This window comes from Molossus molossus, unplaced genomic scaffold, assembly GCF_014108415.1.
Source record: "Molossus molossus isolate mMolMol1 unplaced genomic scaffold, mMolMol1.p scaffold_m16_p_9, whole genome shotgun sequence".
NCBI lineage: Eukaryota > Metazoa > Chordata > Mammalia > Chiroptera > Molossidae > Molossus > Molossus molossus.
Genome location: NW_023425403.1, coordinates 100,298,581 through 100,326,566, shown reverse-complemented (window position 1 = coordinate 100,326,566; position 27,986 = coordinate 100,298,581). Strand labels below are relative to the sequence as shown.

The window sequence follows — 27,986 nt, the reverse complement described above, 5'->3', positions numbered from 1 at the left end:
AAGGTAGTTTAAATTAAAAAATGAGCATAAAAAAGTATAAACAAGTTAGTTTATTTACAAAAGTTACAATAATTACAAATAGTGCAAATTGAGAAACTTCTGGTCCTGTGACAGAAGCTAACAACCTTCACTCTCAGTAAGGTTTTTAATATTTTGATATGATGCACATTCAGTGATCTGCTGCCTTTTAAAAACATTTTCTAATTCCAGGAGGCCTATTAGTGATACGTTCATGGGTCATTTCCCCAAAACCTTATTTCCAGAACTACTACATACAAATCCAACATGCTGGATTAGAACAGGGTAAGACAGCAATGAACTGAGTAATTTCCCCCCGAAATTCTGATTATTCTGTAAATATTTACCAAATGGTTTAGAACTAAAATCATGATTTTAGGTCTTAAAAAGAAAGTCCACTGTGATTTTAAATGGGCTGCACAGTTCCCCTACGACCAATATAACCTGACTATTTTTACAGGTTTGCTACTGTTTAAGAAACAGAATTCTATAGTATTCACTGTATGTTTTTTTCAATCAGAGTCACTACTACTGCTTGAGGAGTCTGTTGACATAACCTCTACATCATCTTCATTTTCTTTATTATGCCCAGGAGGTTCCAACAAAAAGTCATTACTGTGATTTGGTGGTAACATATTCATTGCCATATCATTTGACTGCCAGGGATACTGTGGAGCAAGGACATCTGGGGAAAAGAAAGAAGCAAATATAAGAAAACTTCTACTAGTAATTATTTACTTCTAGATTACTCTTCCTTCCATGCAAATACTTTAAAATAGCTATTTTTTTAAAGGCTAGAAATCAAAATACACATTTGGCCAAATTAATGACATCAAATTTATCAAGAAGACAGTAATGTTTTAGTAACTAGAACCTTATTTTTTTTAAACCATGCTTTATATAAGTAACTATTCATCAGTCAATTGTTAATTTTTCTTTTGCAAAACATTCACACCAATCACGTATTTCCTATATCTATGTTATAAATATATATATATATATACACACACACACAAGATGAGGCAGAAGTAGGTTTACAGTGTGAGTATGCAAAAGTTTATTCTTGTATTATTATTGTATTGTTTTCCATTCGAATAACTGTAAACCTACTTTTGCCCCACCCTGTCTATTAGAAGATATATGTTATTCTCTCTCTATTCTTTACATATATTATACATAGTTAATGTATACTATACTACATATTACAAGTTAAACTGCCTTTTAGGCTTCAAATCCACTCTTCTCCCTGGATGCACATTTCTCCCTTGTTGGCAGCTAAACTGTTAAGCTTTGTCAGTAGAGGGCATTGGGGGACTCCACCAGAGGAACTGGTTTCTCTTCCTGGATCCCATGCTTTCCTTCTTACTCTTGTGGTGCCTGGTTGGTGCTCAGGACAAGTGGTGCTCATCTCCTAGCCTGTTTCAGTGGCATCCCATAGGATGGTTTCCCAGTAAATTTCACTGCTACCCCAAAGGATGGCTTTCCAGCAAGTCTTGCTGGAATTCTAGTGGGTAATTTCCTGTTTGCCAGCTCTGGCCTGTGACACCTCATCTAATTTCTCTGCCATCTAGTGGGCCACAGCTATACCTCTCTACCGAGGACACCATGATATAAACAAAGGCCTTGGGATGTTGGTGAGAAGGAAGCTTGGGTACTCTGCCTTGCTCCTAGATGTAGTAACTGCTCCCCATATCTGTTATTCCTCTAGTAGATAGTATCTTGTTACTACACTAAGTAATAATTCTTTAAATTTTCCTTGTCCACATTTCTGGTGTGGTTTCTGCCTCCTGAATAGATCCTGACTGGCATATGATATGGTACAATCACAAAGAGAAAAATGAGGAGATATACAGCGAAATGAAGGCACAGTGAGTTCCCAGTTTGTACTTCAGATAATTAACAAAAATGATGTTTGCAAAGCATTTTAGTAACACAGGGACATCCTTACAATGAGATGTTAAACAAAAAAAAGCATTAGCTAGAGCACATTTTTAACAATGCAAACAATATAGAGGAAAACAATGAAATAGGTAAAATATGAAAAGTGATTGATGAGCCCTGGCCGGTTTGGCTCAGTGGTTGGAGCATTGGCCTGTGGACCAGAGAGTCCTGGGTTCGGTTCCCGCTAGGGGCAACGTATCAAAAAAAAAAAAAAAAGTGATTGATGAAAAGGGTAGTTTTCTCCTTTCTTTTCTTTTAAACTTTTTAAATGTTCTATCAAATCAAAACAAGTTACTTCTACAAAAGACGAAACATAGAAAACATAAAATAACATACAGAAATAGCACAAACCTATATGCAAAACTCTAGGAAGGCTGAAGCTCAGAATAAACCAAGACTCACAAAAATGCTATTTTATCAAGTTATTAAAAGCTTAAAAAAGCTTTGTTATTCATTTTGTTAACTTGGGGGTTTTTCAGGAATATATTCACTTTATAAACTTTAAAGTGAGCATATGTATTTCTTACTCTGTTTATACAGTATGTTTCACAATTTTAAAAAGCTATGTTTAGAACAATAAAAACAATAAAAGGCCCAATGCCTGAGGAAAATGGCATATTAACAAATGAGAGAAAAGTCAGTTTATTCTAATTTCATAACCACCATCCAGAACAGTCTTTAAAATAGAGAGTAGAATAAATAGGCAGAAACCTAGCTATTAAAATGAATTGGGTCTGGTACCTCAAACTTGTTCAAGAGCCAAAACTTTGGTCTGCCTGAAAGCATTCTTTTAATTATTACCTGGCAATCTGCCTGCTGCAAGTGCATCCCCAGGTAAATGACCATTCACACCATTAGTGGAAGGATTGTTCATCTGACCCAATAATCCACTTCTCATCTCTAAATCAGTTGGGTATGGTCTCCTTGGGTCCCCTAAAAAAATAATAAGAAGAAAAATTCTTTTAAAAAGAACACAAAAACAAAAGAAAACCCAAACTCAAAACAGATGACTTTTAATTCGATTGGTACACTATAAAAAATGCAAGTTACACTTTCAATCCTGAAATATAAGGTCATCTTATCAATTGTTACTAAGAGGATAAATACTTATTTCTTTGAATCTTCCCCATAATATACTATTTTGTATATGAAAAAAATGAGAAAAGTTTGTCATTTTAGCAAACATCCCAAATGACAAATTAAAAAAGTTAAAATGATCTTGATGCTTCTAACTTAACTGCATTATTTAGTATGAAAATAATAATGATATACACTCTGAGGGAGAACAAATCATGACACACTTTTTTTTCTGAGAGAAAGAACTGAATGCTTACAGAAAGAACTGTCTAAATTAAAACTATTTTGCAACCAATCTCTTGCATCTTGTCATTTAACGACTAATTCCTTAACTTTCCAGTGGAGTATCAGGAGCCAGTAATCTTTATTTCCAATCATAAAAGCATAATAAATAGCAGTTTGGGGTTGATAAAAACTTGGCCAGATTTGGACCAACATTTTGGTAATATTTCTCACAAACTCCAGATTATTCATCCCAAACAATGTAGTTATCCTTAGTTATTTTAGTATGGCAAAATACCATCAGGAATTACTAAAATTGAGATAACTATCTCCCACTCCTCCCAAAAGACTGCTGCTCTACCTTAGTGTCTCCATCTTATCCATCTCCATCCACTGTCTATTAATATAGTTGCAGCTTTTTACTCCCTTTGCTGTTTACTGCAGTTCTTCCCAGTCCTGTGTGTCTGCTGTTGAGCACTCAGTGCTTTATCACCTAAGAGTTGGAATTGTCTGTTTTTCAGGCTGGAATCTTTGTGGAAATCCTAATGACTCGAAAATGTTGGCTTCTAGCCAGCTTGGGTTTTACAGGCATATAAATCTATAGCTTTAGAATCATCACATATTATCTTGTGCTTTTAAATATTATTGAAAAATAAACAAACACAATCCCTAGTGGCAATTGCTTTGTAGATAACCAAACTGATAAAACCAATGACCTATATTCTTACTTGTAAAACCTTAAAGATGTGAAAACATGCAGCAGATGTTACATAATTCTATATTTAAATACATTCTATATTTAAATATTTTTTCCTATTTTTGTGTACAGTCATGTTAAGAATTTTCAAAATCATACACATCTAGGAAAAAGAGGAGCATTCTTACCTGGAACCCAGGTCAGTGGGGCGCACACAGCATTACTTGCACTAATCCTATGTGCATATTTAATTATTTCTTCAGAGGAGATAGCACCTGAGAGAGTCCAGAGTATAACATGAGTCAAATAAACACAAAAGTTTATAAATGCATGTGTCATAGTTATACATAATACTTAAAATTTAAATGATATGAGTTACCTACCTTCCCTAATAATAACCTAATACATACTGTAAACTTAAATTATATATATATATATATATATATATATATTTCTAAACTACAGAGTAAGACATTCAGAAATATCAGCTGACATAATTAGTATTATATTTGGGAGACTAGCATGACAATGCTCAATAACCTCAATTGTTAACTACCATTAAATACTATTACTGTTCTGAAAGCAAGAGAACAGAAATAAAAGAACAGAGTATTTCATTTCCCAGTGACATCCAAACTATTCAATCAGAGCAGCAGTTCATACTATATCACTCAACTGTTAGCATAATGTCCTCTAAGCTTATTAGTAGACCTAAGTAGAAAGATGTTTACAATATATTCATTAAATAAAAAAAGTAATCTGTGCAGTAATATGTATAGCATGGCCTAATTTTTTAGAAAATGTGTATGCATATGTATTTGTACTATTCATGTTACTTAGGTATTTACAGATTTAAAAAAATCTGGAAGGACACACACCAAATATATATATATATTTTTTTATCCTCACCCGAGGACATTTTTCCATTTTTTGTACAGATAGAGTGGGAGGGAGAGAGAGGAAGAGACAGAGAGAGAGAAACATCGATGTGAAAGGGACACATCGAGTGGCTGCCACCGCACGACCAACCAGGGCCGGGGACAAACTGCAACCGAAGTACATGCCCTTAGCGGGAACCGAACCCGGGTCTCTCCGGACCGCAGGCCGATGCTCTAACCGCTGAGCCAAACCAGCCAGGGCCAAATATTAACAGTAGTTATTTGAAACACGAAAAGAGGAGGAAAGTTAGACAGTAAGTCTAAAATCACTAAATGTAGATTAAAAGGAAGTAACCAGAGTTTTCATTACAATTCTGACTTTTAGTATGCAAACTAAAAGATCCCAAATGGGAGCCTTTTAGAGAGAAGCAGGAGGAAACAGGAAGGCATGCTGGATTTCTACATACATATGTCCCAAAGCCACAACTAGTTCTGACTTCCTGATGTTCTTAGTCCCACTAAAGTTGCTCAATGGAAGTTTTCTTTCATTCTCTATCTTATCTTTCAAGATTTAATTTAAATCCCACTCCCTTCCAGCTCACAGTTCTCTTCTCTCAACAATTTTTTAAAGCCATTGTCTTTATTGCACGTTTGGGTACATGGCCATAACTTGCCTTATACTATTGCTTTTTATAACCTGAAAGAGGATGTGATACTTAGGCAAAGCGCTAAAACACAGCCAGCACTTTACAATAAAAATTTATTGGAATCTTTTGACAGCAGCAAATGATTACTAATAATATTCTCATCAGTTTCTTGAGACTAAGAGTTGATATTTTCAGAAAGTCATTCAGTGTTCCCATAGTACTAACCTTTTCTTGCCTTTTCTATTGATTTCAGTTTTTCTTTTGCTTGGTAAACAGCTGTTGCCTAAAGAAAATGAAAGAGAAATATGGTTTATTCTTAACTATATAAAGCACAGTTTTATGCTTAATTCACAATATCTTTTATCCTACAGAACAATATCCAATTTTGAAATCCGCACATTTTATATGTAATATTCTGAAACAGCACTTGGTATCATCTACATCGGTTATATTTAATGAAACAAATATTATACTCATGAATTAGTCTCCATTCACAAATTAGTTGTTAGAAACAATGTATAAATTGGATTGTTTACCAATATATTTTCTTTATGTTTTCTATCATTCAGAAGAGACCTAGACCATGAACCACTCCAAAAACATCCTATTCTTTCACTTAGTTCAAGAACAAAACATCTAAAAATTCATTTTTTAATTTACAAGATACATTCTTACATTGATACTCGACATAATTCATTTATATATTACCATAACCTCCATGCTTAATGACTGCTATATGAACCCCCCCACACACACTTCCTACAAAGGTACACTAATGGATCCAATGACGTTAATCTAGTAGAAGCATCCTCAACTATAACACAGTGGCTAAAGTATGGCATTAGAGAGATTTAGGTTTAAATTCCATCTCTCCTTTTTACCCTCTTTGGGCAAGTTAGTTATTCTTTTAAAATCTTCAGTTTCTTCATCTTTAAAATGCAAAAAAGGTACTGATTTCATATCATTGCTATGAAGACTGAGATAATGCAAGTCACATGTAAAGCATAGGGCCTGGTGCACACATGCTCAATAAATGTCAGTTGCTATTACCTATATTATAAAATTCAGTGGTTACTTACTTTAACTCAATAATTATATTTTTGAAAACTTTATCTAAAGAATATAATTTGAAATGCAAAAGAAAAAAATCTTTTCTGAAAGGATATTCATCAAAGCATTATTTGTTACAAAAAGTTAGAAAACTAAACAAGCTGGATATAGTTATATGAAAAATGCTTAAAGTTTAATAAACAGTAATAGAAAGTCAGGTAGTACCTTCTTAATTACAATGGGTAAAAATGAATATACCTGAGATTGAAAGGACCTACACTGAACTGTAAACAGTGGCAGTCTTTGAGCAGTGGAACTAAAGGCCATTTTCTCTTCTTTCTAGGTTTTTGTATCTTTTGAATACATTTTGATAAGCAAGTATACTTTCCTAATGAAAAATAGATTTTATTAGAAGTGTTCACTTGGGGTTTCTGTAGTAGGAGTGGTTAATTTACCCTAAACCGCACAGGCTGCTATATACTGGAGCCCATTTTGACATATTTTGGAGAGATTTATCAGGGTTAAGGATGCCAACTATGTCTGGTCCAGATGAGAATCAAACTCAGCTGTCTGTAATACCACCATACAACAATTACATTAGTCAGTATTTAGTGAAATAACTGGGCAAATAATAGTAAATAAATTGCCTCTATGAAATAGTAGCCAAAAACAAAATGAAAAATAAAAATTAGAATCCTTGACAGCCATCCTAATCCCACCTAGTTTAGGAAGGAAGACTAAATAATATAATTTTTAATCAATTTATAAAATTGGTACATATTTTGACTGATTTTGAAATATTTTTAAAACTGAAGATTTAGACTATTAACAATACTTGTATCAAGACATGATAAAAGTAAAGTTTCCCATTTCTATAATTCAATCCTATGAAATCTTTAAATAATAAACATGTGGTTCAATGGTAATGCAGACTATCTGAAACAGTAAGTGAGAAAAAGAAAATGACAATGACCTTTCATTTGACCAAAATAAAAAGTTGTCGCTTCCAGACTTGGAAAATGACATTTCTGCCACCTCAAAATACTGATAATAGAGCCTAGGCCAATGTGGCTCAGTTCATTGGGCATTGTCCCGTGCACCAAAAGGTTGCTGGTTTGATTTCCAGTCAGGGCACATGCCGAGGCTGTGGGCTCAATTTCCAAAGCGGGGCATGAAGGAGGCAGCAGATCAATGTTTTGCTCTCACATTGATGTTTTATTTTTTTCTCTCTCCCTCCCTCTCCCTTTCTTTCTAAAAAGCAATTAAAAAAAAAAAAATACTGATAACAGACTTATTTTTTAAAAATACATTAAATAAACAATATCCTTGTTAAAGAACCAGACTGCCAACTTACCAGTATTTGTTCAGCTTCCTTCAGCTGTTTTTGTAGTTGCTGAATATCACTGTCTCTCTTCTCAACTTCTTTTTCTAAAACTTGCATTTCATGATGGATTTTTCCCTGATTAAGTGCCAATTTCATTAGTTCTTGAAATTCCCCATCTCTGTGAATTAACAACTCCAGCACCTGTCAGATAATAGTTGATTAGAGAAGACAACAAAATATTAAAAAGCTACATTCCAATGAAGCAAAGAATTCATCTGTTAGTTGTTCAGGTTATAACATTTTAACAACTTCAAATATTTTTAATACTTATTAAAAATAAAAATAATCTGCCCTGGCCGGTTTGGCTCAGCCGTTAGAGATCGTCAGCCTGCAAAGTAATGAGTCATAGGTTCTATTCCGGTCAAGAAAACATACCTCGGTTGTGGTTCATCCCCGGCCCTGGTCAGGGTTATGCAGGAGGCTGCCATTTGATGTCTCTCTCCTTCTCTCCTTCGCTCCCTCCCTCCCTCCTTCCTTCCTCCCTCCCCCCCTCCCTCTCTCTCTCCCTCCTTCCCATTCTATCTGAAGAAAAATGGAAAAATATTGAGTGAGGATTAAAAAATTTTTTTTAATTAAGAAATAACCCACTTATAATTGGAAAACAAACTAATATTAAGATTTTCTTCTTTTTTGTAATTATATGCGATTCTTTCATACAAAACAGAACTAGCCTTTCAGAACTAGCAATATGTCAAAATGAACAAGTTTATTCATTTTCCAGGGAAGAAAAAAATTTTAAAGTTTATCCTTAAAAATATAATGCATTGGAGGTTCCCCTAATTCTAGTACTTGACATGATTCTAGTTGGCACAAAGAACTTAAAAATCTTTTGGAATTATACATTTGTGCTATTAGAAAAATATAACTGTCACATAAAATCTGTGATTTCATGTGTAGTACTGCTTAGAATAAAGCTGATTTATAAAAGAGTGATTTCAAAAAATAGTAAGTAAGTTTTGGCAATAACTATGAAGGTTAAGAAGGAGAAAATAAAAGTTTGGGTTCAAATCTCTAGTCTTTCATTTATTAGCAGTATAACATGGGAAAGTTACCTGACCTCTTGGAGCCTGTTTTCTCATTAGGAAAAGGGCATAACAGTGCCTTATCACATACAGTTGTTACAAAAATTTATGATATAATATATGCTAAGTACATGTAGAAAAGTTCTTATTGAACTTTATCATCATCACCCAACCCCTGCCAACTACAGAAGATGCAGTCTGATCTAAACACCTTTACTTTACTATGCTAGTAGGATATACTATATCAGAAAGAAAATGGCTATAAAAATTCAGAACCAATGTTTAAAATATTACTAAAAATCTGTTAAAGACTAAAAAAAAACAGATATGCGTGCTCAAGTTCCTTTTAGTATGAAGTTCCTCACATTTTTATAGGACTTCTAATACAATAGACAAAAGACTGCGCTGCATCCTGTATTGAAAATTTATATTAAGTAACAACAGAAAGCATTTTCTGTAAAAAATGTTTTCTATTTAATAGGCCTTTAATCCCCATTCTTCTCAATCCCCATTCTTTCTCAAGAGGAGAAAGCTAGGTTTCCATTTCCATAAAAGATATATTTAAAAACATTATTAACCAAAGTGAGTAGTTTGGTTAATAACAACTTTCAAGAAGTTTACACAGTCTGACCTATTTTGTATACTACCAGTGAGTAGTAAAAATTCTCTTTAGATTTTATTGTTGAGTAGAGAAAATTATTCAACTGAAGTCAGAAGACCTAGATTCTAACCTTCTAACTCTGAAATTCTATATGTATAAAAATATGAATATTCAAATAAAATGGTGGTTAGAAAGTTTTCAAATGGGCATATCCCTCTAATATTTAACAGTTTTAATGAAAATTATACAAGAATTCACAGTGCTAAGTATAAGATACAATTCACAGAATCACTAGTTTTTTGTTTTTCAAAGAACAGTTTATTGATTTTTAAAGAGAGAGAAAGGTAGAAGAAATATCAATGTGAGAGTGCAACATCGATTGGCTGCCTCCTGCATGCCTCCCACCGGAGATCAGGTCTGCAACCCAGGCATGTGCCCTGACCAGGAATCAAAACAGCAAACCTTTTAGTACATGAGATGATGCCCAACCAACTAAGCCATGCTAGCCAGGGCAAGACTTGTTAGTTCTTAAAAAGTTTAAGAAAGGTTAGTGCTAATTATGCAGGTCTTAGTTATCATCTTCTGAATAAGCCAGGTGCCCGGTTTATAGCTAGTATTTACTGAGTGCTTAGGAAATAAAATCAAAACTCACATTTCACTTTCTGCTCATTTTGTATAAATTCCTAATTAATCCCACATGTTATTTATTTATTAATAAAAAATTGGAGATTCTTTTATTAACACATTTGTCTCTACGCTCTTTCTTTTTCTGAAAACAAAACCACCAATAAAAACAACAAAACCTGCCTTGGCTGGTTTGGCTCAGTGGTTAGAGTGTCCACCTGCGAACCAGAGAGACCCAGGTTCAGTTCCTGCTAAGGGCAAGTACCTTGGGTCGTGCGGGTGGCAGCTGCTCGATGTGTCCCTTTCATGTTGATGTCTGTCTCTGTCTCTGTCTCTCTCCCTCTCCCACTCTATCTGAACTTAAAATAGAAAAATGTCCTCGGGTGAGGATAAAAAAAAAATTTTTATATATATATTTTTATATATATATATATATATAACAACAACAACAAGAATAAAACCCCAATCCTAATATCCCTTAAGTCAGCAGCTTTTTTCAACTTGTAGCCTTATCTGGTTCCTCCCTCTCCTCTTGAGGGAATTAATCCTTGAAGAAAACAAGTTCTGAAGCTCTTCTATATAGAGTACATCAGATTTCTCTGCCCTCAAAACATCATAAAATGAAATTAAGATAATGATGGGGTACAGGGTGGGGAGAAGAGGTCTATCAGACATTGTTCTTATACCTTTAAAAAAGGTAATTCTTCCTATTTTCTCTTAAAAAGTGTTCTTTTAATTGTGGCACCCCCACACACATAATATAAAATTTACACTCTTTAAAAAGTCTTGAATCAGAAAACAAAATCCAAAAACCAAAAAACAAACAAACACAACGTTCACTGTAGAAAATTAGGAAACACAAAAAAGGATAAAGAAAATACCAACTACCTGTAAACTGAACATCCACAAAATAAGTAACCTTCATTAACAGTTGTAAGCTCCTTTATTTCCACTCAGGTTGCATTGGGGAAACCAATCCTACAATAAAGGGCTAATTTATGAGAGCACTGACCTTTTTGATCGCAGAAACTGTTTTTAATCTCCATTTAACAAGACTTTATTGGTTCATTTAAAAGATAAAAATCAATAAATGTGTAACTGTAATTAGAACTGTAATAGAAAATAATACTGTAAACCCTTAGACAACTATTTTTTTTTAGCACATTGCTACATTATATAAATGATACAAATATTAACTTAAAAAAGACACTTACCTGGTTTTCCTCTCCAGACTGTAACAACTTTTGGTTTCTTGAAATTGCCAACATTTCTATGAGTTCCCTAAAATAAGACGGACAAAAGAAAATTAAAAAACAAACAAACAAACAAAACCCTTTGCAAAGTAAATACACTACAGGCTTTCTTCTGTACCAGACTTGCTGGGTTCATGGTACCTACAGCACTGAGTATGAATGGCTACTGTCCTTCAGGCCACTATGACTGTGGACTTCAGCTCTCATCAGCTGCACGGCACTCTCACAAGTTGTGTTTATTAGTAAACTTATTTATGAAAGTTTTACTTATTACTATAATTATATACATTGATAGCCAATACATAAATACCAATGAAATACGATTATGAATAGAAAAGGTGTTTCTGTAAAAAGTTAAATGCTTGGAAAGACCCAACAGAGGTTTGCACAGGACAACTGTGAAGAACCAGGGGAAAGTCCAAAACCCAGCAAGAGTCTGCCATAAGACTGCTTGATGGGGAGTCTAAGTTCTCACTTCACTTTAAAGAAACCAAACTAGAAATTGCAGCCAATTATGGGTGGTTTATGAATAAAAAACTACAGTAGGGGTCTGTCTGCAAGTCAAATCCAGTCTAGAACATCTGCAATTTTGGTAAGCATGCCCCTTCCTTTACATATCATCTATGATGTGTTCTCACTACAATGGCAGTTAGTAGCTGTAGCAGAGAACTTAAGGCCTCTGCAAATATTTACAATTCAGCCCTTCATATAACAAGTTCCTTGTCTCTTGTTTTATATGAAAAGATCAGTGAAAACATAGTCTTTTATGTGTTCTAAGGTAAAATAAAACAAGAAATGAGGGAGTTATTTTTTAAAATAATTTTCTACCTGATTTAAAATTTTAAATTAACCAAACAGGTATCAGATAAAAGGGATTCTTACATATTATAATAAAATCCTATCTATCTAGAAAGCTCATTTACAAGATATGCCAATTCTATAAGAAAACTAGTATATAGATAGAGCAGGAAAAGATGAATAGCAAGTAATATTTATATATTAGTTCCACACCTGTTGACAGATGAGATTTTTCAGAAATTATGAAGGGGAGGACAGCTTTACAATTTGCTACCTGACAGGACTAGTCAGCTCCAGTGTTTGTAACTTTTCACTGGCTGCCGGGCTATTTTTACTTACTTATTTCCACCTTCCTTCCTGTTAGCCTCAAACTATTATTTTTCCTTTACTGATTTTATAGAGGGGGAGACATAGAAACATCGATGAGAGAGAACATCGACTGGCCACCTCCTACATGCCCCCAACTGGAGATTTGGCCCACAACTTGGGCATGTGCCCTGACTGAGAATCAAACCTCTTGGTGCATGGGTCAATGCTCAACTACTGAGCCACACCGGCCGAGCCAAACTGTTTTTTTTTTTTTTCCTGGTGTCAATTGGACTCAACCTTCCCCATAGCATGAATTAATAAACTAATTAATGAAAAAAGTGGATATGGGAATGGAAGGTCTCCATATACTCATTCATCAAATATTTCTTGAATGCCTATTATTATGCCAGGCACTTTCTAGATGTATGGGTTATAAAAGTAAAAATTAGCACTTAAATTCTAATACAGGTGACAAGAATAACCAAGAAAATACAAAACTAAAACTAAAGTTAAGGGTAGGAAAAGGTATTTTCTCTTCTTTATTTTCTTAGTAACAGTTTCTTTTCTCTATTAGTTTACTTTATTGTAAGAATAAAGTACATAATACATATATAAAATATGTTAATTTACTGCTTATGTTATCAACAGCAGGCTAGTTTTGGGGAGTCAAAAGTTATATGTAGGTAGGTAGAGAGACAAGGGGGAAGATGGCAGCAGGCAGGACCTGAGAGAGGGTGAGTGTGTGAGAGAGTGAACGAGTATGTGTGAGAGTGTGAGTGGACTCGAAGGTGGACGACCAAACCGGAGCAATGCAGAGACACTGAGCAGCTGGCTACCCCGGTAAGTGGCCCTTCAGGGTGCTTCTCCCTGCACCACAGGGAGGTCCCACCATTCTGGCAGATCCCGGATGTTCCCTGGGAGGAGGCATTGGGAGTGGCTAGGCCCAGCAACCTGAGCCCACCAGCACACCTGGCACCATCAGACCAGTGGACACTGTGTCAACACAGACTGGTGCACAGTAGTGGAGCTCCCTAAGTGCCTGTTGCGGAAGCCGTGGATGGCCCGGAGCCCAGCACCATCCCCCATAGTAGCAGCCCGATCAGAGTCCAGATATACCCCCAGCAACAGAGGCTGGTGAGCAAACATCCATTCACAGGCAACAGAAGCACAGACCAGCAGCTGAGACGCATCCCCAAAATCTACAGCAAAAGCTGAGCAGGAGTTGAGCCCCACAGGGCAGCAGCACTCCCCAGCCGCCAGCAGCGGGACCTGGGGCTCCACAGAGGCCTGTGCAGCCCAGTAGCTCACAAGAGCAGTGGGAAGCCTGAGTCCAAGAGAAGACTGGTGCGATCCAGCTGCCCGCCCACAGGAACTGCAGGGTGCGGGGCCACCAGAGAGGCCTGTGCCACCTAGCAGAAACTGTGCTAGTTACCCACGGGGCCTGTGGGGTGCTCAAGCACCAGAGAGGCCTGCACGACTCAGCAGGGACTGTGCAATCGTTACCCACAGGACCTGCTGGGTGATGAAGCACCAGAGAGGCCTGTGCCACCCAGAGGGACTGTGCAATCCAGTTACCTGCGGGACCTGCAGGGTGCGGGGGCACCAGAAAGGCCTGTGGGACCCAGCTGCGCACAAGATAGGCTTAGAGGATGTGGAAAAGGAGGCAGAGTGGATAGAAGCCACTCAGACAATCTCCCAGGGCCAAACGGGAATTACAACTAAAATAAGGACAAATCCTCGAAAAAAAGCAACAGAAAAGCAGTAGGACAGGACCATATAACCAGGAACCTGGTAGGATCTGCAGAGGCACAACAGGGTGGCAGGCTGGGAGCCCACGAACAGCAGCAGTCTTAGCTGTACGCAGTGCCCTTGAGGAATAAAGACCAAGACTGCTCCACAGCCCAGAGAGCCAGGACAGAGCTCTAAAATAGCCACAGCCACTCACCTGGGGGCTACGGCAGAGGGAGGGAAGACTGGACTGGAATTGTGTGGGGAAACCTGGGATTTGGAGGGCACTCAGAGTTTTTGCTGAGTTGCAGCCATGAAGGACAGTGCCAGTATGCTCCTTCCACGAGCTGTGGGGAAAAGCAGCAACCACCCTCCCTCGGAGATTCAGCCTTTCCCAGGTGAGGCAAAGAAATAAAAATTGAGGCTCATTAAAAACCAGCATCTATCCCACCCTCTGGAAATCCTCTTAGGCAGAACATCACAGCTACATTCCAAGGCACTGAGTAACTGAGACTACTGGCCAACAGGAAAAAGCTAGAGGATAACTGAACCTTTCCTGGGCTTGCAAATCTACCCAGGAAACTAAGACTTGACAGTGGTGTTTAACATGGGCCCACCCAGGCTCATCCAAACCCAGCAGAAGGAGCCACAAACAGGAGAACACCAACACCCAAAGGGAAAATTTTTCAGGCTCCAAAACCCACTGAGATAGCCAAAATGGTGAAACAAAGAAACAAATCCCAAATGAAAGACCAAGAGAGCTCTATTGAAGATGAGTTAAATGAAATGCAGCTACGCAAATTATCAGAGGTAGAGTTCAGAGCCATGATCTTGAGGAAGCTCAACAGCATGAGTACGTACATCAGAACCATGAGTAAAGATATAGAAACAGTGAAAACCAACGAAGTGGAAATGAAGAATGACATAGCAGAAATAAAGAACACATTGGAAAGACTAACCAGCAGAGTAGAGGAAGCTGAGGACCGAGTCAGTGAATTAGAAGACAGGGTAGAAAAAAATCAATCAATCAAAAAACCAAAAGGAAAAAACAATTAAAAACCAGGAAGATAGCTTAAGAGAACTGTGGGACAACTGGAAACAAAATAACATTCAGATCATAGGAGTCCACAAAGAAGAAGAAAATGAGCACGGGTTAGAAAATATATTTCAACAAATAGTGACAGAAAACTTCCCTACCTTGGTGAAGAAAGATGGCATTCAAGTTCAAGAAGCACAGAGAGCCCCAAGTAAGAAGAACCCAAACAGGCCCATACCAAGACACACAGTAATTAAAATGCCAAACATTAAAGACAAAGAGAATCCTAAAGGCAGCAAGAGATAAGTAATAGGTTACTTACAAAGGAACCCCCATAAGGCTGACTTCAAAACAGAAACACTATAGGCCAGAAGGCAGTGGCATAAAGTAATGAAGGTCATGAAAAACAAGGATCTCAGTCCAAGACTACTCTATCCAGCAAAGCTATCACTCAAAATAGGTCAAATAAAGAGCTTTCCAGACAAAAAAAAAAAAAAAAGGCTAAGGGAATATATTAACACCAAACCAGCACTGCAAGATATGCTAAAAGGACTGCTGTAATTAGTAGAAGAAATAGAAAGGAAAATAGAACCACACAAAACAAAAACGGCAATAAATAAGTACATATCAATTATCACCTTAAATGTGCATGGTCTGAATATTCTGATAAAAAGACACAGAGTAGCTGACTGAATAAGAAAGTATGACTCGCATATATGTTGTTTACAAGAGACCCTCCTCAAAACAAAAGACTCACATAGGTTGAGAGTGAAGGGATGGAAAAAAATCATTAAGCAAACAGAAAGGAAAAATAAGCTGGGATAGCAATACTCATATCTGATAAAGTAGATTTCAACATGAAGGCCATAACTAGAGACAAAGAAGGCCACTATATTGAAAGGATCTATCCAACAGGAAGATATAACCTTTGTAAACACACCCAATATAGGAGCACCAATGTACGTTAAAAATGTTCTGGAAGACTTCAAAAGAGAAATCAACAGCAATACAATCATAGCAGGGGACTTCAACACCCCGCTGATATCACTGGATAGATCTTCTGGACAAAAAATTAACAAGGAAACACAAACTCTAAATGAAGTGCATGATCAAAGGGATTTACTAGATACCTACAGAGAATTACATCCTAAAACTGCAGAATTTACATTCTTTGCAAGTGCACATGGGACATTCTGAAAGATAGACCATATGTTAGGACACAAAGCAAGTCTCTATAAGTTCAAGAAGACTGAAATCATATCAAGCATCTTCTCAGATCACAATGGCATGCAACTAGAAATCAACTACAAGAACATGCAAAGACACTCGAAAACATGGAGGATAAATAGCATGTTATTAAACAATGAATGGGTTACCGTGAAGATCAAGGAAGAAATTAAAAACTTCCTGGAAACCAATGAAAGTGAACACACAACAACACAAAATCTATGGGATGCAGTGAAAGCTGTTCTGAGAGGGAAGTTCATAGCACTACAGGCCTACCTCAAAAGGAAGAAAAATTTCTAAAAGAGTATCTCACTTCACAACTTAAAGAACTACAAAGCAAACAAAAAGAAAACCCCAGAGCAAGTAGAAGGAAGGAAACAGTAAAGATCAAAGCAGAAATAAATGACATAGAGACAAAAAAACAAAAACAAAACAATTCAAACGATCAATGAAACAAAAAGCTGGTTCTTTGAAAAGATAAACAAGATTGATGGACCCTTGGCTAGACTCAACAAGAAACAAAAAGAGAACCCAAATACACAAAATCAGAGGTGAAAGAGGAGAAATAATAACTGACACCACAGAAATACAATGGATTGTTAAAAAATATTATGAACAATTATACGGTAACAAATCGAACAATCTAAGCGAAATGGACCAATTTCAAAAAACACATAGTCTCCCAAAACTGAACCGGGCAGAGGTAGAAAACTTGAACAGACCAATAAAAACAGAAGAAATTGAAGATGTAATCAAGACTCTCCCAGCAAACAAAAGCCCAGGCCCAGACGGTTTCACAGGAAAATTTTACTGAGCATTCAAAGAACTAATACCCATTCTCTTCAAACTATTTCAAAAATTCAAGAAGAAGGAAGACTTCCAATCTCATTTTATGAGGCCAGCGTAATTCTAATTCCAAAACCAGAAAAAGACACTACAAAGAAAGAAAACTACAGGCCAATATCCCTGTCTATGATGAACACAGACGCCAAAATCCTGAACAAAATACTAGCAAATCGAATCCAGCAATACATCAAAAAAATTATTCACCATGACCAAGTGGGATTCATCCCAGGGATGCAAGGCTGGTACAATATTCGCAAATCAATAAATGTGATACACCACAGAAACAAAATGAAAGATAAAAATCATATGATCATATCAATAGACAATGAAAAAGCATTTGACAAAATCCAGCATCCATTTCTGATAAAAACGCTCAGCAATGTGGGAATAGAAGGATCATATCTAGACATAATAAAGGCCATATACAAAAGACCTACAGCCAACATCATACTCAATGGGCAAAAACTAAAAGCATTTCCCGTAAGAACAGGAACAAGGCAAGGATGCCCACTTTTGCCACTCAATCCCAATTACCATCGCAGCAAAAAAATTATGATACCTAGGAATAAACTTAACCAAAGAAATAAAGGACCTATTCACAGAAAACTACAGGTCACTGAAGACAGAAACAGAGGAAGATATAAAAAAGTGGAAGCACATACCTTGTTCATGGATTGGAAGAATCAACATCATTAAAATGTCCATACTACCCAAAGCAATCTGTAGATTCGATGCAAACCCCATCAAAATACCAATGACATACTTCACAGAACTAGAATAAATACTTCAAAAGTTCATATGGAACCGAAAAAGACCTCGAATAGCCATAGCAACCTTTTTAAAAATTTTTTATTAATTTTTGTTACAGGTGTTTCTCCTTTTCCCCTCACTGATTCCCCTCTCCCCCTCCCTCCCTGCCCTGTCCCCAGCTTTGTTGTCCATGTCCATTGTTCATGCATACATGCAAATAAGTTCTGTGGCTGATCTCTCCCCCACCACCCTCTCTTCTGGGGATTGTCAATCTGTACCCTACTTCCACGTCTCTGGGACTACCCCATTCCTCAGACTGTTATGTTCATTATATTCCATAAATAAGTGAGATCATATGATACTTGTTTTTCTCTGTTTGGCTTGTTTCACTTAGGATGATACTTTCCAGGTCCCTCCATGTAATCTCAAAGGATAAGAGATCTTTCTGTCTTATAGCTGTGTAGTACTCCATTGTGTATATGTACCACAGATGTTTTATCCATTTATCTACTGATAGACACTTGGGCTGTTTCCAGATCTTAGCTAATGTAAATAGTGCTGCTACAAACATGGGGGTACATATATTCTTTCTGATTGGTGTTTCAGGCTTCTTAGGGTATATTCCTAGAAGTGAGATCACTGGGTCAAATGGAAGTTCAATTTTTAATTTTTTGAGGTAACACCATATTGTTTTCCATAGTGGCTGCACCAGTCTGCATTCCCACCAGCAGTGTACTAGAGTCCCCTTTTCTCCACACCCTTGCCAACACTTTTTTGATGATTTGTTGATGGCAGCCATTCTGACAGGTGTGAGGTGATAACTCATTGTTGTTTTAATGTGCATCTCTCTGATGATTAGTGATGTTGAGCATTTCTTCATATGTCTCTTAGCTATTTGAGTGTCCTGTTTGGAGAGGTGTCTATTTAGTTCCTCTGCCCATTTTTTAATTGGGTTCTTTGTCTTCCTTTTGTGGAGTTGTATGAGTACTCTATATATATTGGAAATTAACGCCTAATCTGATATATCATTGGCAATTATGCTCTCCCATACAGTGGGTAGCCTTTCTGTTTTGATAATTGTCTCTTTCGCTGTGCAGAAGCTTTTGAGTTTGATGTAGTCCCATGTGTTCATTTTCTCCTTTGTTTCTATTGCCTTAGGTGATGTATCAGTGAAAATTCTGCTGCGTATGATGTCTGAAATTTTGTTGCCTACAGTTTCTTCTAGGAGTTTTATGTATTCATGAGTCACATTAAGTCTTTTATCCATTTTGAGTTTATTCTTGTGTACGGTGTAAGTTGATGGTCTAGTTTCAGTTTTCTGCATGTAGCTGTCCAATTTTCCCAGCACCATTTATTAAAGAGGCTGTCCTTACTCCACTGTATGCTCTTGCCACCTTTGTCAAATATTAATTGAGCATATTGCCTTGGGTCCATTTTTAGGTTCTCTGTTCTGTTCCACTGGTCTATATGCCTGTTCTTGTGCCAGTATCAGGCTGTTTTGATTACAGTGGCTTTGTAGTATAACCTGAAATCTGGTAACATGATCCCTCCAACTTTGTTCTTCTTTTTCAAGATTGCAGTGGCTATTTGAGGTCTTTTTTGGTTCCATATGAACTTTTGAAGTACTTGTTCTAATTCTGTGAAGTATGCCATTGGTATTTTGATGGGGATTGCACTGAATCTATAGATTGCTTTTGGTAATATGGACATTTTAATGATGTTAATTGTTCCAATCCATGAATAGGGTATGTGCTTCCACTTTTTTATATCTTCTTCTATTTCTTTTTTCAATGACCTGTAGTTTTCTGCGAATAAGTCCTTTATTTCGTAGGTTAAGTTTATTCCTAGGTATCTTAATTTTTTTTTTGCCGCAATCGTAAATGGGATTGTTTTCTTAATTTTTCTTTCTGTGAGTTCATCATTGGTGAATAAGAATGCCATCGATTTCTTGACGTTAATTTTGTATCCTGCTACTTAGCCAAATTCATTTATTAAGTCTAGTCAAGTTTTGATGGAGTCTTTGGGGTTTTCTACGTATAGTATCATGTCATCTGTGAATGACAGTTTCACTTCCTCCTTTACAATTTGGATCCTTTTTATTTTTTCTTCCTGTCTTATTGCTGTGGTTAAGACTTCCAGTACTATGTTAAATAAGAGTGGCGAAAGTGGGCATCCTTGCCTTGTTCCTGTTCTTAAGGGAAATGCTTTTAATTTCTGCCCATTGAGTATGATGTTGGCTGTAGGTCTTTCATATATGGCCTTTATTATGTCGAGATATGATCCTTCTATTCCCACATTGCTGAGCGTTTTTATCAGAAATGGATGCTGAATTTTGTCGAAGGCTTTTTCAGCATCTATTGATATGATCATGTGGTTTTTATTCTTCATTTTGTTTATGTGGTATATCACGTTTCTTGATTTGCGAATATTGTATCAGCCTTGCATCCCTGGGATGAATCCCACTTGGTCATGGTGGATAATTTTTTTGGTGTATTGCTTGATCTGATTTGCTAATATTTTGTTCAGAATTTTGGCATCTATGTTCATCAGGGATATTGGCCTGTAGTTTTCTTTCTTTGTAGTGTCTTTTTCTGTTTTTGGAATTAGAATTATGCTGGCTTCATAAAATGAGTTTGGAAGTCTTCCTTCTTCTTGAATTTTTTGAAATAGTTTGAGGAGAATGGGTGTTAGTTCTTCTTTGAATGTTCGGTAAAACTCCCCCGTGAAGCCATCCGGGCCTGGGCTTTTGTTTGCTGGGAGAGTCTTGATTACATCTTCAATTTCTTCTGTTGTTATTGGTCTGTTCAAGTTTTCTATCTGTTTCTCGTCCAGTTTTGGGAGACTATGTATTTTTGAAATTTGTCTATTTCGCTCAGATTGTCAAATTTGTTGCCATATAATTTTTCATAGTAGTTGTTAACGATCTTTTGTATTTCCGTAGTGTCAATTGTTACTTCTCTTCTTTCACCTCTGATTTTGTGTATTTGGGTTCTCTCTCTTTGTTTCTTGGTGAGTCTAGCTAAGGGTCCATCAATCTTGTTTATCTTTTCGAAAAACCAGCTCTTTGTTTCATTGATCCTTTGAATTGTTTTTTTGGTCTCTATGTTGTTTATTTCTGTTCTGATCTTTAAGCCACAGCAATCTTGAAAAAGAAGAACAAAGTTGGAGGGATCACATTACCAGATTTCAGGTTATACTACAAAGCCACTGTAATCAAAACAGCCTGGTACTGGCATAAGAACAGGCATATAGACCAGTGGAACAGAACAGAGAACCCAGAAATGGACCCAAGGCAATATGCTCAATTGATATTTGAGAAAGGGGGCAAGAGCATACAGTGGAGTCAAGACAGCTTCTTTAATAAATGGTGTTGGGAAAATTGGATAACTACATGCAAAAAATAAAACTAAACCATCAACTTACACCGTACACAAGAATAAACTCAAAATGGATAAAAGACTTAAACGTGACTCACAAATCCATAAAAACCCTAGAAGAAAATGTAGTCAACAAAATTTCAGACATCATTCACAGCACAATTTTCACTGATACATCACCTAAGGCGACAGATACAAAGGAGAAAATGAGCACATGGGACTACATCAAACTAAAAAGCTTCTGCAAAGCAAAAGTTACAATCATCAAAATGGAAAGGCAACCCACTGTATGGGAGAGCATAATTGCCAATGATATATCAGATAAGGTGTCAATTTCCTATATATAGAGAGTGCTTACACAATTCAACAAAAAGAAGACAAAATACCCAATTAAAAAATGGGCAGAGGAACTAAATAGACACCTGCTAAACAGGACATACAAATAGCTAAGAGACATATGAAGAAATGCTCAACATCACTAATCATCAGATTGATGCAAAATTAAAACAAGATATCACCTCACACCTGTCAGAATGGCCACCATCAACAAATCATCAAACAACAAGTGTTGGCGAGGATGTGGAGAAAAGGGGACTCTAGTACACTGCTGGTGGGAATGCAGACTGGTGCAGCCACTATGGAAACAATATGGTGTTAGCTCAAGAAATTAAAAGTTGAACTTCCATTTGATCCAGTGGTCCCATTTCTAGGAATATACCCTAAGAAGCCCGAAACACCAATCAGAAAGAATGTATGTACCCCCATGGTCACAGCAGCACTATTTACAATAGCTAAGATCTGGATACAGCCCAAATGTTCATCAGTTGACGAATGGATAAAACAGCTGTGGTACATATACACAATGGAGTAGGCAGCTGTAAGAAAGAAAGATCTCTTATCGTTTGAGACGACATGGAGGGACCTGGAAAGTATCATCCTAAGCAAAACAAGCCAGACAGTGAAAGACAAGTATCATATGATCTCACTTATTTGTGGAATATAATGAACATAACATTCTAAGGAATGGGGTAGTCCCAGAGATGTGGAAGTGGGGTACAGTCTGAAAATCCCAGAATGGGGGGTGGTGGGGGTGAGATAAACCACATAACTTATATGCATTTATGCATGAACAAAGGTCATGGGCAACAAAGTTGGGAACAGGGTGAGGAGGGAGGGGGAGGGAGGAATCAGTGGGGGGAAAAGGAGAAACATCTGTAACAAAAATAAATAAATTTTTAAAAAAGTTATATGTAGATATTGGAGTGAATGGTAGATTGAGATTGGTGTCTGTAACCTTGCACTGTTCAAGGGTCAACTACATTTGAGGTAAATTAGAGGTAAACAGAATTCACAGACTCGTGTGGAAACCTTAAGACTACTATCAACATGGTTTCTGTGGGACAATGAATTCTGAGTTACAAACAGGTTAAGAAAAACTTTTAGATTACAATCCATCTATATGTCTTTTTTTTTTTTTTTACTTCCTTCAAAGAGTACCATTTTCTATTCATTTTACAAAGTAATATATATATATACTGAAAAGCTACATAATCAAGTAACAATAAAAAATATATTCCAAACTTCAAACTTTTGTAAAGTCAAAGGTTACATTAATCAGAAGCCTTTCTTTTCATTTTTCATAAAAAAATAAAAACAAGACAAACTTCATTCAGAGGATAATGACAAACTTCACAGGTCACAGAATCAGTATATGTACTATGTCTGGGCACATAATTGGACTTTTTGGAAAACCAATCACACTGGAGCAGCCTCATTTTGTGGAGAAGTTTCAGTGAGTCTAAAGGGGCAAACCACAAAGTGACACCACGAACTACCAAGATCGTAAAAGAGGTATATTTTCACTTACCAACTGTCATTCTGTCTTTCTTTAGAGATGAACAAATAAAACAGCATGACAGGTAAGTCAGGAAGAAATAAGAGAAAAAGAAAAATGAACTTCTAAGATAATGGTTATTACCACAGGCTGCTGAAAGAAAGAAGACGCCTATCACCTGTCAACATGTCGATTCAGAGAGGACTACAAATTAATGAGAAATCAAAGTCTTTTTTGACATTCCAGAAAAAAGAGCAACAGAGGAAATACAGCTTCTTTTAGAGGAAGCAAAAGAGCACCTCTTTTAAGTGGAATTCCAAAGATATGTTTCAGAAACACCGAGGTTCTTGAGGAAAATTTAAACGATGATCTACTACTTCAGTGAGGAAAAACATTTCACCACACAGAAAATACTATACTTGGTAATCAAGGAAAAGATTAAATACAAACTGTGAGAAATTGGTCCAATCTAGAACAAAAGAATTTCAATTTAGTCTCAAATTTAACGTAACTTATGAATCAATTATGCTATCTCAAGTGGACAGTACATGAATATCAAGCATATGCACTCCTACAGGTACTGATAGCATTAGGAAAACACACCTCAGATACACAGCTCAGTAGCACAACGATCCAGGAAGCAAGAACTCAAGATTGACTGCTGGGTTGTCCAATGTCAGAAGAAATTCTCCAAGACCATTACCCTGATGGGCAGACTACAAAACACAGTTCCTGAAATTAGTGAATATGAAATATATTCTAGGGTTACTCAGCAAAACAGACCAACAAACTATATTACAGTAAGTAAAGCTCAAGAGAGAAATGAATTTACGGGGTTTCACAGTAGAAGAGTGAGAAGGTGAATGTCCTCAGCTGAATGTCCTCACTGACTACACTAAGGTAAAGATTTGAAATTCTAAGACTAATACCCACTCAGAACAAAAAGGCAGCAGTCACTACTTCCCAAAAGGGGTGCCACTTCTTCACAAAGTCAACATATATACAGAAAAATAATCACTACCATCCAGATCATATGGTTGATCAAAATAAATAATAAGGAACATTTTAATTAGACTGATTCCATACTCAACAGCATCATTAAGATTCCTTAGAATAGATTTTTAGAAGCCAATCAAGTATTAGAATTGGCTTTCAGGTGAGACATTGCCAGAGAAGAAATAGTTCAAAGGACCATTTCAAACAGAAGATCCAGAATTCAAGGAAGTGGAAAAACTGGGTCATACAGGAACTGGCTCATACAGGAGCAACAGAAGTATTTTCCAATTAGTTATTAGTTGTTCTGAATCTAATGAAACACAAATTTGTATCACAACTACATGGCTACCTATTCAAGGCGAGTCAAGCTACTCAGAGACACAGTTCCAATGACCAGTGAATCTAAAAGCACTCATTAGGATGAATGCACTGATTTTTTTCAAATAACAGTTGATCCTATTTAGAAAAGCAGTGGGCTCACAGCATTTATGGGATGTCAACCTGATGTTTAATGACTTACAAAGAATAAGCCCCCAACATAAACTAAATGAAGCTTCAATTAACTGTCCCAATGACAGTCATGTCACACAGAGCAGAGACATAAATAATTTAACTGAAAATTTAAGAAAGTTCTGTCTTGCTAGGGTCTTTACTAAGAAATCATGCTGGTCTTCATTGACAGGATTACAGGATGACGGGATTAACTGACACCAGGAAATACTAAACCAACAAAGACAAGGAAACAGCACTGGTGTTACTTCACAGAGGCAACACATTAAGACAGATGCCTTGTGCCTGAGTTTATGTTCACTGTACTGACTGCTGGATGACTAAATATTCCATGTGCCCTACTTGTAGTCAAGCAGTATCTGAGTTTAATACAGTCTAAATAAACAGTGGATAAAACACGTGAGCTATTTAATTTATGGTCTGTGTGTTTTTATTACATCATTTAATATTGTGCTGATTTAGTAAGCTGGTAAACAATGCTTGCTTATGACAAGGACTAAAGCACAGCAGACAAAATGCTGATTATTAGTAGGTCAAGTAATACAATATATAAGATTTATTCTAAAGCTGTCAATGAACGTTGGCTACTGGAAATGGTGACATTTGAGCTGGATGAATGAATGAGTTATCAAGTTGGAGGTGGAGTGGGTGTGGCATTAGGAATGAGGAAGTATGACTAGCTTTAGAATGGGGAGCATTCAGGAGCCTGGAGTGAAGGGCATGGAAGGGTGGAGGGAATGTGGCATAAATGAGGATAATAGGATGGATTAAGAGGAGAATGGCTTTATCTATTGCACATGCACAATAAGGTCAAGAATATGGACTTTATCTCAGGGGGCAATGGGTACCTAACAACTATTTTAAAGTAGAAAAGTGAACTGAGGTGCCTTTTAAAAAGCTCTCTGCTCTTGGGCAAAATTGACATAGTGAAGATTCATAAAGGTAACTAAAACTGTTGGGAGGCTGCATTAAGAAAGATTTATGATGGAATGTAAAACAGTGGGTATGGGAACAAGAGATCAAATCTGAGCAACATTTTAGGAGAAAGAACCAAAACAATTTTAATACCCAAGTGAATGTGAGGAATTAAGAGGGGGCACTCACTTAACAGACTATCATGAACGATGCCAGATTAAAAAAAAAAATGACACGCAATTTCATCAGATATCTCTGCTACACACGCTGCACCCCAGCCATCCCAAACTGGCAATGCCAGCAAGTTGTTGTGCTCAGGTTTCCAGGCCTTTGTACATGCTGCTCCAGCCACCTGCCGCTCAGTGAATCTGGTTATCTTGCTATGCAGCCCTTTCTCCAAGAAGCCAACCCTGATTACAACCTGGCAGGCGCCTAATCCCAGGGCTCCGGCACCGCAGCGCACACCTCTAACATCAGGTCCCGCTGTCTTCGCGTTTGAGAGAGTGGGCTTTTCACGTCCACATCCAGTCTCACCCTCACTACCGTCTTCCTGCGCTTGGCACCCGGCGAAAGTTCTTCAAATGTGTGTATAGTGACCACGGTCGAAGGAAGTCACACCGATCTTCGTCTGCCACGGTTCTGACAGTCTTGGGATTGCAGGGTTACTGTCAGGACTAAAATGTCCGCTGGAGGTGTGGGGGGTGCCGTCTCAGAGTCCGCAGGACTGCGACACCACGTCGACGTCACTCGGACATTGTCTGTGGGAGTGCGCGCCGGGGTCTCCTCCCTGCCAAACTCGGGAACTAGCGCCCACTCAGGGCCGGTCGGTCCGCAGTCAGCCCTCCCAACCCCGCCGCAACCAGGCCCTCAGGCCGCCCGTATTACCTGGACAATACCTCCAGATCGTCCAGCGCAGACAGCAGCCGCTCTCGCGTGCTGTTCCCGCACGCCGCTCCCGAGCCGACCCCCGGCCGCTCCTTCTCGCCCACCGAAGACGCCGCCATGCTCCTCCAAGGCCCAGCAAGTTTGTGCGCAGCTGCGCGCTGCCGAAGAGGCGGGTTCTGTAGGCGAACAGGTCACTGAGAAGGGGAGGAGACGCCTTGCTAGAGCGTCCCCTGTGGTCCGGAAGGTGCACTGCGGGCGCGAGCGCCATCTGCTGGGCCGGAGAGGGCTTGTCGATTTCAAACCTGAGAACAGGTGAGCATAAGGCAGTCACGTTCAGTCCAACCTTTTGTTCTGCAGGCTGGACGGGAAGGCTTCTGCTAAACGAATTTGGAGCATTTAAAAGAGGTAGTAATGTTCTACCTCCTGTGTCAGCTTCTTCGTGAGACAGGCTGGGTCTCCTCAGTATCAACCTTTAGCCTGCGTTCCATTAACACCATTGCCACCCTGCTGTTTGGCCTCTCGAGGTTGTAATAAGCACCTTGGGACAGGAACTATAATTCATCTTTTTTTTTCCCCGTCAGTTTTTTCTTTATTGTGGTAAAATACACATAACAAAACTCACAATGTTAATTGTTGCAGCTGAAAACGGCACCACTTGTTACCGGTGATCGGACCTCAGTTCAGCAAATTCAATTCTTGAATTCTACCTAAGACAGAATTCAGAGCCAAGACTCAAAAAAAAATTTTTCAATCCTTACCTGCGGACATTTTCCCACTTTTTGTTCAGATAGAGTGGGAGGGAGGGAGAAGAAGAGAGAGACAGAGAGAAGCATCGATGTGAAAGGGACACATTGAGTGCTGCCTCCCGCACGACCCAACCAGGGCCCCAGGGCCGGGGACAAATTGCAATGGAGGTATGTGCCCTTAGCAGGAACTGAACCCCAGTCTCTCTGGACCGCAGGCCAAAACTGGCCAGGGCTCAAATTATAAGAGAAAGCTTATTTAGACAGTCACAGAGGAAGAAGCAATGAGCCATAGAAGAAAGGAAACAAGTTATAGAGGCCAAAGAAGGGATCTTGGAGCTTAGGGGAAGCGAGAGACAAAGAAAATGCCTTGAAGGAAGGGTGTGGGGAAAGGCAGACTTTCAGGTGTGTGTGTGTGTGTGTGTGTGTGTGTGTGTGTGTGTGAAAGAGAGAGAGAGAGAGAGAGAGAGAGAGAGAGAGAGAGCGCGCACTAGCAAACCTGGATCCTTAGTCTTGAAGTGTTTTATCTGGAAGTATCAGGAAAGGATCTCAATGGAATATTCATTAGCTTTTTAGGTGTGTTCCCGTGATCTCCACTGATTGGTTAGTGCCAGAGGT

The 27,986-nt window shown here is 37.8% G+C and overlaps 1 protein-coding gene across 1 annotated transcript; it reads right to left on the bottom strand.

Annotated features, from left to right (window-relative positions):
• Positions 1-87: 87 nt before the first annotated feature.
• On the bottom strand, positions 88-26,756 carry MED4 (mediator complex subunit 4). Its single transcript, XM_036250014.1, has 7 exons — positions 26,626-26,756; positions 11,376-11,442; positions 7,885-8,055; positions 5,706-5,763; positions 4,144-4,230; positions 2,761-2,892; positions 88-703 (listed from the first exon to the last, which is right to left on the bottom strand). Exons 1-7 carry the CDS (start codon positions 26,742-26,744, stop codon positions 531-533), a joined length of 807 nt encoding a protein of 268 aa, XP_036105907.1. The 5' UTR covers positions 26,745-26,756; the 3' UTR covers positions 88-530.
• Between the last annotated feature and the right edge of the window lie 1,230 nt (positions 26,757-27,986).

Excerpts from the sequence above, each read along its gene's own strand:
- MED4 (XM_036250014.1), bottom strand. The coding sequence starts at position 26,744 with ATGGCGGCGTCTTCGGTGGGCGAGAAGGAGCGGCCGGGGGTCGGCTCG. Across the intron at positions 4,231-5,705 it reads AATAGAAAAGGCAAGAAAAG|GTGCTATCTCCTCTGAAGAA; the intron begins GTTAGTACTATG and ends GGACTCTCTCAG. Across the intron at positions 704-2,760 it reads TGCAGCAGGCAGATTGCCAG|ATGTCCTTGCTCCACAGTAT; the intron begins GTAATAATTAAA and ends TCTTTTCCCCAG.